This window comes from Trachurus trachurus (genome assembly GCF_905171665.1).
Source record: "Trachurus trachurus genome assembly, chromosome: 6".
Lineage (NCBI taxonomy): Eukaryota > Metazoa > Chordata > Actinopteri > Carangiformes > Carangidae > Trachurus > Trachurus trachurus.
Genome location: NC_139897.1, coordinates 22,326,805 through 22,343,338, shown reverse-complemented (window position 1 = coordinate 22,343,338; position 16,534 = coordinate 22,326,805). Strand labels below are relative to the sequence as shown.

The 16,534-nt window shown below is 42.6% G+C and overlaps 2 protein-coding genes across 3 annotated transcripts in view; one reads left to right on the top strand and one right to left on the bottom strand.

Moving 5' to 3' along the window:
- Positions 1–5,692, bottom strand: part of ranbp10 (RAN binding protein 10) — a 30,633-nt gene extending 24,941 nt beyond the window's left edge. Inside the window, exon 1 of one of the 2 annotated variants that reach the window (XM_083973687.1) lies at positions 5,335–5,692. In XM_083973687.1, coding sequence (XP_083829813.1) covers positions 5,335–5,536 — 202 coding nt within the window. In that variant the 5' untranslated portion in view covers positions 5,537–5,692. The remainder of the gene's footprint in view (positions 1–5,334) is intronic. The other variant, XM_083973686.1, reaches the window with a different exon arrangement.
- Positions 5,693–6,833: 1,141 nt separating this feature from the next.
- tsnaxip1 (translin-associated factor X interacting protein 1) lies at positions 6,834–10,024 on the top strand (the record flags this gene model as incomplete). Its single annotated transcript, XM_083974350.1, has 10 exons — positions 6,834–6,890; positions 7,012–7,152; positions 7,234–7,327; positions 7,749–7,945; positions 8,142–8,283; positions 8,394–8,560; positions 8,683–8,796; positions 9,374–9,432; positions 9,629–9,740; positions 9,953–10,024. The coding sequence occupies 10 exons, from the start codon at positions 6,834–6,836 to the stop codon at positions 10,022–10,024; spliced, it is 1,155 nt and encodes a 384-aa protein (XP_083830476.1).
- Positions 10,025–16,534: the final 6,510 nt, after the last annotated feature.

Below are 16,534 nucleotides of genomic sequence, written 5' to 3'. Positions count from 1 at the left end.
AAAATACTGAGACAAAACAGTTGTCTGAGAAACAGCAGTGTCACTACAGACTTCAGCTGTTATGTGACTTGAAACTTCTCCACCAGAGGTCAAGGATCAAAGGTCAATGCCCTGTTCTTCTTACCCCTACAACACAGTCTTTAATTGCTTGCTGGGTAACTAGAAGTCCCACCTTAGGTTCTATCTTTGTCCACAAAAAGGAGAAAGTACAGAATAGCAGTCCTGTAACAGTGAGTGCAACCAAAGTGACACAATGTGCCTCGATGCCCTCTGCCTCATCAGGTCAGCAGCAGTGGAAGCAAAAGAGTGAATAGTATTACATTTTAAACTTAAAAGTAAAGACCCATAGAGATCTGTGGTGGCTCTGGTGCAAAGAATCATTCAAATGGCTTGAAGAGGAGATGTTGAATATCACACACAGTAGGTGTCAGTGGTGGTGAGATGTATGAAACTTTGTTTTTACCAGTATAATGATACAACAATGGTTTGCTTTGCTTCCACTCAGTCATACACCAGTCCTTGCATGTCTTACTGTAAGAAGCATCTTAGAAATAATCCAATTCATACTGGGTTCGTTCCATTGAGCCACTTCCATTTCAGGCTTGTTGTGTGTCCTGGCTCACTGGGAAACCGTCATGTTTTACTTGACCGTTTAAATAAAACAGAGCCATTGTTAATGTTACTGGTAATCAGTGCTTTTCCAACTACGATAGGTCAAAACGTCTGTGATGACAAAGGCTAAATTATTTGGTTTATAAAGTAGATCGCTCAAACCACTGAGTTGTAACTGCTCACAATTAATCCACATCAAGAATAACAAAAACCTTTTTCTCTTGTGACATCAGTCATGATTCAATGTGCCAGACTGGAAAAATCTCTGCATGTTAGTCCGTTGGTGATTACTGTAGCTGAAGGTGCTGTTTAAAATTTTCACCCAGTTAATAAATTATTTCTCAAAGTCAAAGTTTTGCATTGAAGAGATAAGAAATGATCAATTAACCATGTCAAAAGCTTATTCAGCCTTTAATTCAGCAATGATAGTTTGTTCTTGTTGTGATGAGTAGTCCATTATGTTAAAGAGTCTACGTGTGTTATTGGATGAGAGTCTGCCTTTAATGAAGCCAGTTTGATCTGGGTGGATGATGGATGAAATAACTTTTTCTATTCTATGGGCGAAAGTTTTAGCCATGATTTTGACAACGTTAATACAAGAGATTGGACAGTAGCTTGATGGTAATGATGGATCTTTGTTGGGTTTAAGAAGCAGTGATATTGTAGCTGTATTCATGAGTTTTATGTTTTTTTTTAGTTCTGTCTTATTTCTGTTATGGGTCTCTTGAAAATAAAGAAAAATCTCTTTAAAGATTTTATTAAAAGAGGTTATTCATAAGTGATCTCTGTGATAGAGCCTCAGATTGGAGGCTACACTAAGTTGTTATTATCGGGGGCTAGCTGGTTAGCATGCTAGTAGAAGAAAAGATGTGACAGGGACTTTTGCTTGCTGTGAACAGCTCATGGTGAGTAAAAAGGATGATGCAGAACGTGCAACATTTCTTTGAGACTGTTAATGCTAACGTTGGCTATAGAGCAAAAAAAAATTGGATGTGGAACAGTTGCTAGTACTGTTGGATTTGGTGAATGCGAACAGGTGTGTATCAGACCACCACTTTTGTCAATTACATTCAACACTCTCTACCTTGTGAGTCGACATGGCCCCTATGTTAGTTTGTGCAGTTTAAATTACACAAAGTGACCATACCAGAGAACATACCTGAACTCTGAAAGGTCAACTATCAGAAAATATTAATGGACTTGTGTGAGAGAGCAAGGGAGTTTGATTTTCAGATACATAATATAAATAAATGATTATGTATGGAACTCAGCAAACTTGGGACGGATGGCAGAGGTGCCAGATTTTCTGTTCATTTCAGTGATGGTGATTGATGGACTTGAACTGGTTCAAGGTGACAACTCTGGGATTATGAAGTGTGGGGCTGTTACTATGAGCAATGAGGTCCTTGCATAACTGGACTAAAAATGTTGTCTTCATCATTGGCACTCTGTCCAACTTTCTCAATAGATGGAGTCCACTGAGGTTGTGCTGTGTCATTAATTCAGTTTTTTTATTTTCAAGGACAAAACTTTAAGGCACAGCCAAGGATTGGAGGATGTCCAGTCCCTCTCTGGTGACCTCAAGATTGCGTGTCATATTTTCGCAGTTGATGTATTTCTATTAGCTTTGTCCGGCAGTGACCTACATCACTATTGGGATAAGGGACAGCACCTCATGGTTGCTGTCAGAAGATGGTAAATTATCCCTAATGGCTGTGGAGTAAAGTGCTGCCCCAAGTGCAGAAGCCTAAAGCTGCTGTCACTGAAATTAAACTTCTTGATTACCTACAAGTTGGTGCAAACTGCCTGTGTCCACCCTAAGATTAATGACACAGATGGTATGCCCCAGTAAAGACCAACATTGAAAGAGAAACATCCTTATTCTGCCGCATACTGGCTTCTCTAAGATTCAAATTATTCTGTCCAAGTTATGTTGTTTAAATAATGTAATTAACTTTGTCTTGTTTTTGTTTTGTTTTTTACAACTTTTAGATTGAAAACAGTGTTTACGTTGAATGTGCTTTTTTTTTTTAATAATCAGTAGTTATGGGAATAGATGGAAGATTAAGAGTGAACATAATAGACCTGACAGATATACTGTAATAGCAGAATAGGTTTCTAATATACTAAATGAAAAGTTATATTTCTTTAATTCCTGTTAAATTTCTTTTAGTTTCTCACAAAGTCCTCAATCATCTTAGTCATCCTGGAGGACAATGAAAAGATGCAGTGGATTCTAGACGATCTATAACAGCACAAACAATGCTACAGGGTATGCTGCATACAGAATATTTTACTCCCTATATATAGCCCTACCTGTCAAGCAGCTGTATTTGTCTTTCCATTTATCGATCCTGAGGGCCTATTAAAAGAACAATGAAATCATCTCTGCATCAGAATAAAGCAGATGTATCCTTAACTGACCCACATTCTGGGGTTTCAGTAAAAAAACAAAAACAAAAAACATAACATAACTGAAATGGTGTATTCATAGACACTATGTCAAAATGTATTTATATAGGGTCTATTTGTGTATCTACCTGTTAAGACTGGGTAGATTAATATGTGTCTGCACACAACAGGACTAGGTAGACACTGTGTGGCCTTGAACAGAGAAAATTGGCACACTGGTCAAAATAGCATCCAAACCCCAAGGGTGAAGGAACAGAGCTGGAGCTAGAACAACCAGGAGGAGAAAATTATCCTACACACTACAGAGTAGACCTACTTATATTGTCATCCCTGAACAATTGTGCAGTGTCACTTAATCTGTGCCACTTTCATAGACATAAAGACTCAGTGCTCTACATAAACCCAACATGAGATGGCATATCTTATCTTAAGACACACATGGGGCCATTCAGCATTTTGTGCCAATGTCACAGCTGTTAGCATTTCTAGGCAAGGATCTCAGTAACTGGTTTGTCACACCACAGAAATCAACATGCAGCACAACAGTATCCACAAAATATGCAGTATTATGAATACCCTTTGTAAAAAACAAAGTGTGTGGGCTTATATCAAATCAAACCACAGTTCGTATCAACAGCAGCATCCTGATCAATAATGCATTAAATAATCTGTGGGTTATTTCAGGCTATCTGCCAGTGAGTCTTAAATTAAACAACAACAAAAAAATGTAGCTTTCCTGTTATCCACAAACAGCAGGACCATTACTACGTATGAGCCAAATAAGATTTTCAAAATGGGATACACAGCCTGCCTGCATCCTCTCATCCTCTGCATGTTTCACTGATGTAAACAGCCAACAGGGCCCAAAGTGGCCTTGCAATGCCTCTGTGGACATTTTTCATTGCCTGAGATGCAGGACTAGCTGGCCTGCGGGTCTGCCCTGACGTGTCGCCTGACGAAAAACAACAGAGCAGTCAAAAGACTGAACACAGGACTTCACACAGATGTCACTTTGTTTTGATTTAGGGAGCTGGATGCTAATATAATCCATCTGACAGGCTTGGTAGACCATACTGACAGTTAATAGGCAACAGAATAATAAGGGACTGACTGCGGCCATCTGACGACGAGCAAAAGTTGCTGTTATTGTGAAATTGCCAGTCTTTCCGATACTGGAGATTTATTAAGATCGGTACATCTGGCCTAATGCAATGCGCAGAGGCCTCCTCACTCACTCTCTCACTCACTCACAGCAGCAGCTGTTGAAAACAAGCTGGCTGCCTGGCTGGAGGTTGTACATGAGACTGTTGTTGTGCTCAGGACACATACATATACATACATACACACACATGTGAATGGAGCTGGACCGGTTGCTTCCAGACTGGCAAAAGAATATTTACGAATTCTGGAAAAGACTTCTATTCTAGAACACTGCCACTGAAATCACGCGATGCGAACACAACAATGCCATTTTTATTCTATTTTTGTTACTTGCTGTGGTTAAAAAAAAAAAAAACTAAAACAACTGCAGTATATCACAGGCGGTACTACAACATTGTAAATGGTTAACAAGTTTGGCACGTGTCCATCTTGTGCCCAGCTTATCACAGTTTTCAATACAATATTAGTCACAAGGAGCAGCTAGGTTAGGCTAACGTTAGCTTTGCTAGTAGCCGCACAGCTAACTACTGTACTGTACTTGCTTAATAAGAGGTAGCCTGCTGTTAGCTTGCTGCTCCTGTTTGTTAAAATACCATTTAGTAGTTAGCTTATTGGTAACCTCCTGACTGCGTCGTTATCGCCATCAATACACCTCTTCCAGTACAAACTAGGGTGACCGTCAGATGTGAATGTCAGTTTTTTTTTTTTTTTTACTGGCAACAAAATAAACGTTAACGGGCCGTTAAACGTTAAAAATAAACAAAAGACAACCGAAGCTTATTGAAGGTGAATTTCAGTGTGTGGTAAATAATAAGACTAACAACTGTCAGGGTTAGCGAGTCCACTGTCACTCATTTAGGCATTCCTCTGCTCATTTGTGCAACAAAGCAATGTTATAGGACAGGAGGAGAAGCAGCTCAGACTAGATTTACCAGGACTGCACACACACACACATACACAGTCAACATAATCGCATACCGTGTGTGTGTGTGCGTGAGTGTGTGCGACTGAAAAAGAAACCCCCTCCCCGTATAACAACAGAACAGTGACAGATTTGAGCTGAGAGACCACTGTGTGCTCTTTGCTGCGACTCATCAGACCATTAGGGTCTGACCCCCCCTCACACCCCCCAAAGCTCAGCTCTCTAACCTTTATAATGGACCCGCAGGTTGTTCTGTGACAGCCCAATATAGCTGTATTTATCCTTGGGGCTCCAGGATCGGGGTAAAGGGGTCTCGTCCTCGTTCACAGCCGGGTAGAGCCGTTTCAGTCGCTCGTTCAGTTCGTGCTCCTGGTAGTTAAAAGCAGGATCTCCTAACGGCAGGCTTCCCGCTCCGAGCTGCTCTGCCATTTTCAATTTTTTTTTTGGCCCTCTGTTTGGTGTCTTATTCTTCGGTTCCTTTCCTATCCAAAGCCCTGTGTCAGTCCTGCTGGAGCTGTAGGCTGAGAGTGAGAGGGACTGAGGGGAGAAAATAGCAGCAGCAGCGGTGTGACATCCCCGGATAAGCAGCAGCAGAATGTACTGTAGGCTGGAGCGGTGCCTTGTGGGTACTGTAGTCCAGCTGCTCGCTCGTTATTATGCTAATGCATGTGCTAATGTGTCTAGAAATGACTACACAGCTCCACCGCGGTGACCCTGGTCCACAGCTTCCACTGAGAAAGGAAGCTAGGAAATGTAGTTTTTTTTTTTTTTTTTTAGCTATCAAACTGGGAGACAGTATTATTATTATTTTTTAAATACACGAATACTTCATTATATTTAACTTTTTTAATTATTTATTTTATTTTCCATCTCATGTTTTAAACATTAGAGAAAGTGGGACATAATAATAGTTTCTACTTAAATGAAAATAATGGGATTAGTAGTCTCATCATTTCCAGAACATAAACAAAAGTGTGATGTAGCCTGTGTGCCAATTTCTAATGAATTATAATGATGTTTTCAAGTTATTATTATTATTATTTTTTAATCTTATAGTGGTTTTTTTTTAGCTTATGTTTTGTCGGCTACAACCATACATTGTTATTTCTGGCAGTTCCTAATGATATTCATGAAGTAGGTTACCTGTTTGATTATTTATTATCATATTTGCAGCCTTCAAAGTGGCTCATAAATAGCTTGTTAAACAGATCCCCAGCGGACTGTCTAAAAACTGAATTGTGAATAAAGTAAAAATCGACACTTTCCAGTGGGTAGAGAGTTTTCTTTTCTCGATCTGAGAGGGAAGTTTTCATCAAACTAGTTAGGCGCGCCGCGGTCCACTCTGTGGGTCTTGTTGCGTCGTCATCGTTTCCATGGCAACGCTGCTACAGTGCATGGGCTTGCCTGGCTGCAACCTGTGATGCCAAACTCAAGTGAAAAACACCAAGAGCTCGCACTTCGGAGATGTCACCACACAAATATGTTAAATTTCCACCTTTAACGCCGTCGCAAAAACAAAGGCAAGTGACAGAGCTATTGCTATATAAAGTACTGTAGCTAACCATTGTATTAGGCCTATTATGAATATACTGTAGAGTAGTTAGTGTAGTAGCTAAGTAGCTGGTTGAATTGTTGTTCTTTCTTTTCTTTTTTTTAAGACGTACATTTGACCATAGTGTTCAAAATGACACTATCCAGAAGTCAGAGGAGGGGAAAGAAGAAGAAAATGTCCATCCAGCTGCAGCAGCGAGACAAACAGACCAGCAACAGGTTCATCAAGCCTGTGATGATTTCCTGGTAGGCTTACTTTATGTTACTGTTTGTCTCCTCTTAGTGGCCTTTCCACTGTCATAACAAAGATGATCACTGGTTTTGTATGTGTGTAATAAACCCTACCCTGTTAGCTTCACCCAGCAGGCAGCAGTTATATTTATGCAGGCCTGGGGAGGAAGCCCCAACTGCTGCTGCGCCTGGAGAGATATGTGAACAAAGAGCTGCTAACTATCAGCCCCCAAGAGCCAAACTCCCAGGAACTAAAACTGCAGGTGCACAATGAAGCATATTTACATATTTTTTTTGTTTGTCTGTTTGTTTTTAATTCATATCTTCTTCTGCTTTGGCCACAGGTCTACCGTGATGTCTTTGGTCATTTCATCAAAGAGTTCAAAACCTACCAACCCCTTCTCTCTGCCATCAAAAAGGAATATGAAAACACTTTAGGTCAGAGAGACAGTTGTCTAATTTATTATTTTTAACAATGGAAAAATTGTAATGTTTTTTTTTTCTCCTTAAAAAACAAAATGACAATCATGAGAAACATTTCAATTTAAAGTATCGTAGATCTTGAGAGTCTGGCATTTTTTAAGACTCAAAGTTGGACTTAATTCCAATGAAATGTATAATTAACTCCTCGATATAGCTGGCATATAGTAGACAAACAAACAACTTACAAATATAATCTTGCAGAGGCTAGAAATAGTCATAACATCGTCTTGATCCAATTATTCAGTTGTTCTTATTTCGACGGCTAGAATACCCTAAAGGATCTTATTTGCAATTATACTAAATGTGGAAAATAAAACAGAATGTAATCTAGTAGTTTAACAATAGGTGTTTCATTATTCATCTTACATCTGTTCAGCGTATCAGCGGGATCAAATCCGAGAACTGGAGCCACTGCGATCCAATCTGAGGCTGGTGACGGAGGAATGTGACAGGAAGATTCAAGCTCGCTGGGCAGAGGAGCAAGCTGAGATTGGAGCCTTGAAAAGGGAGAAGCAGCAACTGCGTAAGGCCATAGAGGCCATGAGGGAGAACGGAAAGGCTATGCAGGCATTGGTACATGACATACTTATAAAGCTGTGTTTTAATTGCTTTCTATATGAATTTCCTGATCTCATACCTGTGCATGAAAAACTTTGCTTACTGTCTAAAATCCAAAACATGTTTGGTCTGAAGCTCTTTTCAGATCATAAGGTTGATGGTAGGTTATCATTATCTAGTGCAAGTCACCGATTGCTCCATTCATCTTCAGGTAGAACATCTGCAGCATGAACTGTCCAACCAGTATCTGCAGTACAGAGAGGAGTATGACGCCCGCAAGTTGCTGATCTGGCAGCTCAGTGACCTAACTAGTGCCTCTGTGAAGGAGGAGCACCCTGCAGATGAAAACACAGGTGAGCCAAAGGGCGGAAACAGATTTCTTTTGTACACTTGCACATAACAATTATGTTAATAATTTATGAAGAAGTACTTTTTGTTCTGAAATGTGTCTCCATTGTAAAAGAAGAGGCCAAAGACCCAGTGGAGCTGCAGCTCGCCCTGAAGGTGTGTCGGGAAGACCTGGCTAAAGCCCAGGAGGAGCTCAACAGGATGAAGGCAGAGTACTGGGATGTGGTACCAAGGTGCAACTGGGAGACACTGGAACAAACACACAAACAGACTCTCCTGCAGGTGGCTCATACAGACAGATGAACTGTATACACTGTGTACTTACAGAATCCACTATTTAAAGTCTAACTCATTCATGTAAAATATTAACTATAGTCTTTGCATTTGTATATTCTTGTGTCCAGATGAAGACGCTACAGGTTGACTTTGATCAGGTGAAGAGTGAGTATGACACCCTGCTAGATCTCCATAAAAGAAGCAGCATGCAGGCTGAGACACATGACTCCAGCACTTTGCAGGTAAAGTCCATCACACCCATTTTTGTATTGAATTCTGTTCCTCCAGACTGTACAGTTAGTGTAGTCATATTTGACCGACCCCAAGAGATCCAAATTACCATTAATATTTGACCCTAGACAGATTATTATTTCAGTAAGTTATACTGACCTTGCATAAAAGAATAGTTCAGCATTTTGGGTTATATGCTTATATGCTGTCTTTGTCCAGCGATAGCTTGGCTTAGCATTACGTAAGACTGGAAACAGGGGGAAAAAGCAAGCCTCAGTTTAAAGCTGAAAAAAAATCTCCTCACTGCTTTTATGGGAGGTAGTAAGTTTTTGAGGGTATAGATATCATCTAAATGTATTAAACATTTTATATTACATTTAACCTTTAGTGAGTCTTTTTAAGCTTAAGACTGGTCCAAGCTAGCATTGCCCCCTTTTTCCAGACTTTATGCTCGGCTAAGATAATCATCTACTGGCTGTAGTTTTGTATAGAAATGACAGACATGAGAGTGGTGTTGATTTTCTCATTTAGCTCTATGAACAATGAACACATGACTTTTGTTTACTTCGCATTTTGTTGTTTTTTCAGATGGACGCGAGTGGGTCTCAAGAGCATGAGAGCGACACAACCACTATCCAAGAGTTTAGGTGACATATACATCGTGATGCACGAACAAAAGCACACACACAATTGTAGTCCAAAATCACAAATATGCCTCAAAGAGCTTCACAATCTGTACAACTTACAAAGGCCACTACTATTAGAGCCTTAACTCAAACAAGTCATTCTCTTTTGCTATAACTGTTTCTATGTCATAAGGGAATTGTTTGTGTGTATGTATAGGGCAGAATTCCCCCTGAAGTCAGATGAGGAAGTAGACACACTTGTGACCTCAGCTCAAAGTGATCTAGACAAAGGCAATGACATCATCTCCACCCAGAGCCTCAACAGCCTGGTACGTACCAGCAGGGTTTCACCATCTCAGTCTGATGTTACGTGATGCACTTCACAGCCTATGAGGTGTAAAGTAATTTTATTAAGCACAGTCATTGTAACCACCTACACTAATGAAATGAAATGTGAAATGTGTTATGTTAAATCAAGTTTAGAGACTAGCTCTCTCATCCTTTATAAAACTTTGCTCTTTTAACTTTAATGCTCCAACAGCCTGCAGAATCTGGTGGCGCTGCCTTACCTCCAGCTGATGACCAGACAGAGGAGAACGCTGTTGTCAAATGATCTCCCAGCCAGCAGCTGATATAATGTTGAAGAATTCATTTTTTGTTAAAGTAGACCAGCTTGCCAGATTAATGACATGTGGTTAAAAAAAAGTGAATGTAACATTAATTCTTGAAACACAAATAATTCAATGTCCCTACACATTTGTAACAGTTCTTGATATTCAAATATTTGCAGATGTATGTACAGTTATTAGAGTATGATTTAAAAGAAATGTCCTTTGTGAAAATACCAGAACACACACCTCCACATCTTGCCAAACAAAACTGAAACAATATCATGTGCACCTTGTAGAATGGTTTAATCTCAACCTGTTAATTGTAATTTGTCAAAATACAATGTATAAATAATGATTTTTGGACATTTAGGTGGCTTTTTTGTCTGACATTCATACAGCGTCAATGTAGTTTAAAGGGGAGCAAACAAACAAAAGTTATAGTCAGTGCACCCCGGTTAAGATACCAACTTACCATGAACAACCTTCAATACATATTTCAATTCACAAAACAGCGAGTGTGACAATTTTCTATTGACATGACCCTCCCAGATCCACAAGTCAAGCCAACTGGATTGGATGTGGGTTTGTGGTAGAAACACTGTTTGACTGGGCATTATGCTTTTATAAGGGTACAGTTACAGCACAAAGCCGGTAGTCATTGGAGGCCTGAGTTTTAAACTAATCTATAGCAGCTGGTGAGTCATCAAGGTCTGTACAAGAACATTACCTTAGTCTGACAAAGTCCAGTTGCACACAGACAGTATTTGTATTAAGATGTTTATACTGGGTGACTGACATTGCTTTCAGACTTTATATCTGTCTTTACATGTGGATTTACTCTCACTGAAACACTAGCACCTCATACTGAACACACTTGTGGGCAAAAAGGTATAATTCAAACATAACTACATACTTTACTGTATGTATTAGTCACTGCTTGAGTGCAGAAAACAGTGAAGATGGTACACAGCATTCAACTGTATCTGCATGAGAAACGTAAGGGACCCGACTGGCCCTTTGAGTACAGTAGGTGGCCTGGTGGCAGAGATTAATGAATGTCCTGTTACTGATAAAGTGGTTACCCTCGATGAACTCCTTTCAGACATTTACAGTAATCTGTAAATGCCAATTTTACTGCACATGTTGACGTCATGTGCCCTCCTTTTTCTGCAAAAGTGGCTCAAGAAAGCAGCTTACACATTGCACAATGTAACACTGAATCAGAGAAATATCAGGACATGTGGGAATCATTATCATTCAACAATTGTAATGACCTGAGCAAATGAACACACTCACAAACAACAAGAAGAAACTGGTTTACAACTCAAGGGCGAATCAAGTGACTGACTGACTGACTGACTGACAATGACAAATGACAGACAACGCATACCTTTATATTCACTCTGAGCTGCAGAGATCCCGTGTGGAGGTGGGAGCATAGAGAGACATGTTGAGAGGTACAGCCATAACTGCAGCACTTATGGAAGCCTGTTCTTAATGATTGGAGAAAAAAAAAGAACACACACATCTAAAGGACTCTCAGACTGTGAGAAATAAGAGTCTCTGGTCTGATGAAACCAAGATTGAATTATTAGGCTTTACTTCTAAGCATCATGTCTGGAGAAAACTCAAATGTGGTTGTCTCTCTGGAATAAAATAAATGTTAGAGGATTTGAGGATAATGAGGATTTACAACAGAGTAGATGTAGAAAGTCATATAGCACGGACATATTACATAATAATGAATAAATAATAACTTAAAATTAAAGCCGCAAGCGGCTGTGACGGGCCCTCGTCCCACGCCACTCGGCGTCTCGCTCCCACGCCCCCGGTCACCGCTACCCCCGGGGCGCTCTTCGAAACCCCCGCGCGCCACCGGACGTGGGCGGCTGCGTCGAGGGCGGTCCCCTCATCGAACACGTGAAGTTTCGAGCAAATCGGACAATGTACGATGGAGTTACGGCAAGTTTACAGTTCGTCCACCAGGGGGCAGTAACGGGATGTGGGTCGTTGCGTTCAGGGTCGTGACCTCATCACACATGTGAAGTTTCGAGCAAATCGGACAATGTTGATGTAAAATATGGCATTTCCTGTGTCCACAAGGGGGCGAGTTGAGCGAACTTGCATACGAGGCAATAGAGGTGTAGAGGGCGGGTGTCTGATCACGTACATAAATTTTGAAGCAGTTCGGACGAAGTACATGGGACATAGAGCAGCTCGTATATGCATGGCGAGGCATCAGAAATGGCGGCGGCCACAGTGGCCACGCCCTTTGACCGACCGACCTGCAGAGCACAAGCTGTAATCAGGGCGGTCTGAGGATGATGTGTAGCGAATATGAAGCCAATCGGGCGAAACCCCTGGGAGGAGTTCGTTTCTGATGGACCGCAATACGTGGCGCGGCCACACGGGGGCAATTAGCCGTAGCCTCAAAGCGTTCGTAATGTAGCTTCACCGATTTGTTTCACATGTATCAGAAGTGGAACGAAGTTGCTGGGGTGAACTATGTACGATTAATTCATGTTAGCGTAATCTGTGTTGACTTCCTGTTACCACCGGGGGGCGCTATGAGTAACGTGGAAAGTTAATATGTCAGATTGTTCAGGAAGGACCCATCATCATGTCCACCAAGTTTGAAGCGGTTACGATCAAGTATGTCGGCGTGAGAGCCGTTCGAAGTGAAACGGCGCCGAACACGAACAGTCGCCAAAATGTCTTGCATCATAGCAGCCACGCCCTTTGACCTACAGACGCGCGGAGCACAAGATAAGGTCAGCATGGCGTCTCGATGGTCCATAGCCAATTTGAAGTCAATCGGACGAAATCTCTAGGAGGAGTTCGTCCAAATACGTCAAAATTTCAATCCAAAATGGCCGACTTCCGGTTGGGTTTAGGGCGTGGCTTCAAGAGGATTTTTTGTGTGTCTTGCCAAGTTCTACAACCCTACCAAATTTCATGCATGTAGGTGAAACACAGAAGTGGGGCTCGCCGTTTCCAACTTTCTAGGGGGCGCTATTTAGCCATCTTGCCCCGCCCACATGTAACGTTGCCAAAATATCAAATGTTTCGCCAGACCGGATGTGTGTGCCAAATTTCGTTCGTTTTTGAAGATGTTCAGGCCCCGTAAAACGCGATTCACTTTTGGTAAGAAAAATTATAATTAAAGCCGCAAGCGGCGATGGCGGGCCCTCGCTCGCCCATGCCACCGCGGGGCCTGAGGCACGCCGGGGCCGTGGCGCGGAGCAGAAATGGAGAAAAAACCTGGAAGGAGGCCAAAAATGCAATGTTTCGTTCATCCACCAGGGGGCAGTCACCGCACGTGGTGTGGTGCGTTCAGGGGCCGCCCCTCATCACTCGTGTGAAGTTTGGAGTGAATCGGACAAAGCATGAGGGAGTTATGAGCAGTTAAAGGTTCGTCCACTAGGGGGCAGTAATGGGATGCGTGCAGGTGCGTTCAGGGTCAGCCCCTCATCACACATGTGAAGTTTCGTGGAAATCGGACAAAGCATGAGGGAGTTATGAGCAGTTAAAGGTTCGTCCACTAGGGGGCAGTAATGAGATGCGTGCAGGTGTGTTCAGGGTCAGCCCCTCATCACACATGTGAAGTTTCGTGGAAATCGGACAAAGCATGAGGGAGTTATGAGCAGTTAAAGGTTCGTCCACTAGGGGGCAGTAATGGGATGCATGCAGGTGCGTTCAGGGTCAGTCCCTCATCACACATGTGAAGTTTCGTGGAAATCGGACAATGTTGATGCAAAAAATGGCACTTCCGGTTTCCACTAGGGGGCCACATGAGCGACACCCCTATCAGATGGAAGAGGTCTCCACCCTGGACCTGTGTATCAAATTTCATGATGATACAAGTTCATTAAAGCCATCAAAAAGCCAAACGTATTTTCATGGCGAGGAATTGATGGTAGCCACGCCCCCACAGGGACGCCATTACTCGTAGCTTCACAGTCTTCATAATGTAGCTTCACCAACTGGTTCTGCATGTTTTACAAGTGGAATGGAGTTGATGGGGTGAACTATGTATTTTTAATGAATTTTAGTTCACTTCCTGTTACCACCGGGGGGCGCTATGAGTTACGTGGGAAGTTAATATATCGGGACGTTCAGGGCGAAGCCATCATCATGTCCAGCAAGTTTGAAGTTGATTGGATGAAGTATGTGGGCGTGAGAGCCAATCGTATTACATGGCGAGCACGCCAAAGTTAATTGAGCGCTGGAAGCCACGCCCTTTGACCTACGGACTCACGGAGCACAAGATAAGCTCAGCTAGGTCTGGAGATGTGGTGTACCTAATTTCAACTTGATCGGGCGAACGCTTTGGGAGGAGTTAATTTTAGGCGGGAAAAATCAAAACCAAAATGGCCGACTTCCTGTTGGGTTGAGGTCAAAAGGTCAAGAGGCTTTTTTGCATATCTGGGTATAATACATATGTGTACCGAATTTTGTTTGTCTACGCCAAAATAAGCGAAATTGTCTATGGGACTTTTTAAAATTTGTAGGGGGCGCTATTTCGCCATTTCGCGTCGGACATGCGCGACGACCCAAAAATATCGAATTTCGGATGAGGCCGGAGGGACATGCAAAGTTAGACAACTATTCCAGTTTGGGAAAGGGGCGAAATTGGGGAAAGAAAAGTCGCGTGAATAATAATAATAATAATTAAAGCCGCAAGCGGCGATGGCGGGCCCTCGCTCGCCCATGCCGCCGCGGGGCCTGAGGCACGCCGGGGCCGTGGCGCGCAGCAGAAATGGAGAAAAAACCCGGAAGGAGGCCAAAAACGCAATGTTTCGTTCATCCACCAGGGGGCAGTCACCGCATGTGGTCTGGTGCGTTCAGGGGCCGCCCATCATCACTCGTGTGAAGTTTGGAGTGAATCGGGCAAAGCATGAGGGAGTTATGAGCAGTTAAAGGTTCGTCCACCAGGGGGCAGTAATGGGATGCGTGCAGGTGTGTTCAGGGTTAGCCCCTCATCACACATGTGAAGTTTCTTGGAAATCGGACAAAGCATGAGGGAGTTATGAGCAGTTAAAGGTTCGTCCACTAGGGGGCAGTAATGGTATGCGTGCAGGTGTGTTCAGGGTCAGTCCCTCATCACACATGTGAAGTTTCGTGGAAATCGGACAAAGCATGAGGGAGTTATGAGCAGTTAAAGGTTCGTCCACTAGGGGGCAGTAATGGGATGCGTGCAGGTGTGTTCAGGGTCAGTCCCTCATCACACATGTGAAGTTTCGTGGAAATCGGACAAAGCATGAGGGAGTTATGAGCAGTTAAAGGTTCGTCCACTAGGGGGCAGTAATGAGATGCGTGCAGGTGTGTTCAGGGTCAGCCCCTCATCACACATGTGAAGTTTCGTGGAAATCGGACAATGTTGATGCAGAAAATGGCACTTCCGGTTTCCACTAGGGGGCCACATGAGCGACACCCCTATCAGATGGAAGAGGTCTCCACCCTGGACCTGCCTATCAATTTTCATGATGATACGAGTTCATTAAAGCCATCAAAAAGCCAAACGTATTTTCATGGCGAGGAATTGATGGTAGCCACGCCCCCACAGGGACGCCATTACTCGTAGCTTCACAGTCTTCATAATGTAGCTTCACCAACTGGTTCTGCATGTTTTAGAAGTGGAATGAAGTTGATGGGGTGAACTATGTATTTTTAATGAATTTTAGTTCACTTCCTGTTACCACCGGGGGGCGCTATGAGCGACGTAGGCAAATAATATGTCGGATCGTTCAGGGTCTCGCCATAGATTTTTGCACCAAGTTTGAAGCGTCTACGATCAAGTATGTGGGCGTGAGAGCCAATCGTATTACATGGCGAGCACGCCAAAGTTAATTGAGCGCTGGAAGCCACGCCCTTTGACCTACGGACTCACGGAGCACAAGATAAGCTCAGCTAGGTCTGGAGATGTGGTATACCTAATTTCAACTTGATCGGGCGAACGCTTTGGGAGGAGTTAATTTTAGGCGGGAAAAATCAAAACCAAAATGGCCGACTTCCTGTTGGGTTGAGGTCAAAAGGTCAAGAGGCTTTTTTGCATATCTGGGTATAATACATATGTGTACCGAATTTTGTCTGTCTACGCCAAAATAAGCGAAATTGTCTATGGGACTTTTTAAAATTTGTAGGGGGCGCTATTTCGCCATTTCGCGTCGGACATGCGCGACGACCCAAAAATATCGAATTTCGGATGAGGCCGGAGGGACATGCAAAGTTAGACAACTTTTCCAGTTTGGGAAAGGGGCGAAATTGGGGAAAGAAAAGTCGCGTGAATAATAATAATAATAAGAATAATAAACATTACAATTTCAATATAGCATTTTTCCCCCTGGGTCTTCCATACCACATGATTACTTCACTACTTGATTACTTTGGGGTCACTTGCACATTGGGGTCACGTGCACGTTGGGGCATGAACGAATTACAATAGGGCTTTCGCTCTGCGACTTGCAGTCGCCGCTCGGGCCCTAATTAAAGCCGCAAGCGGCGATGGCGGG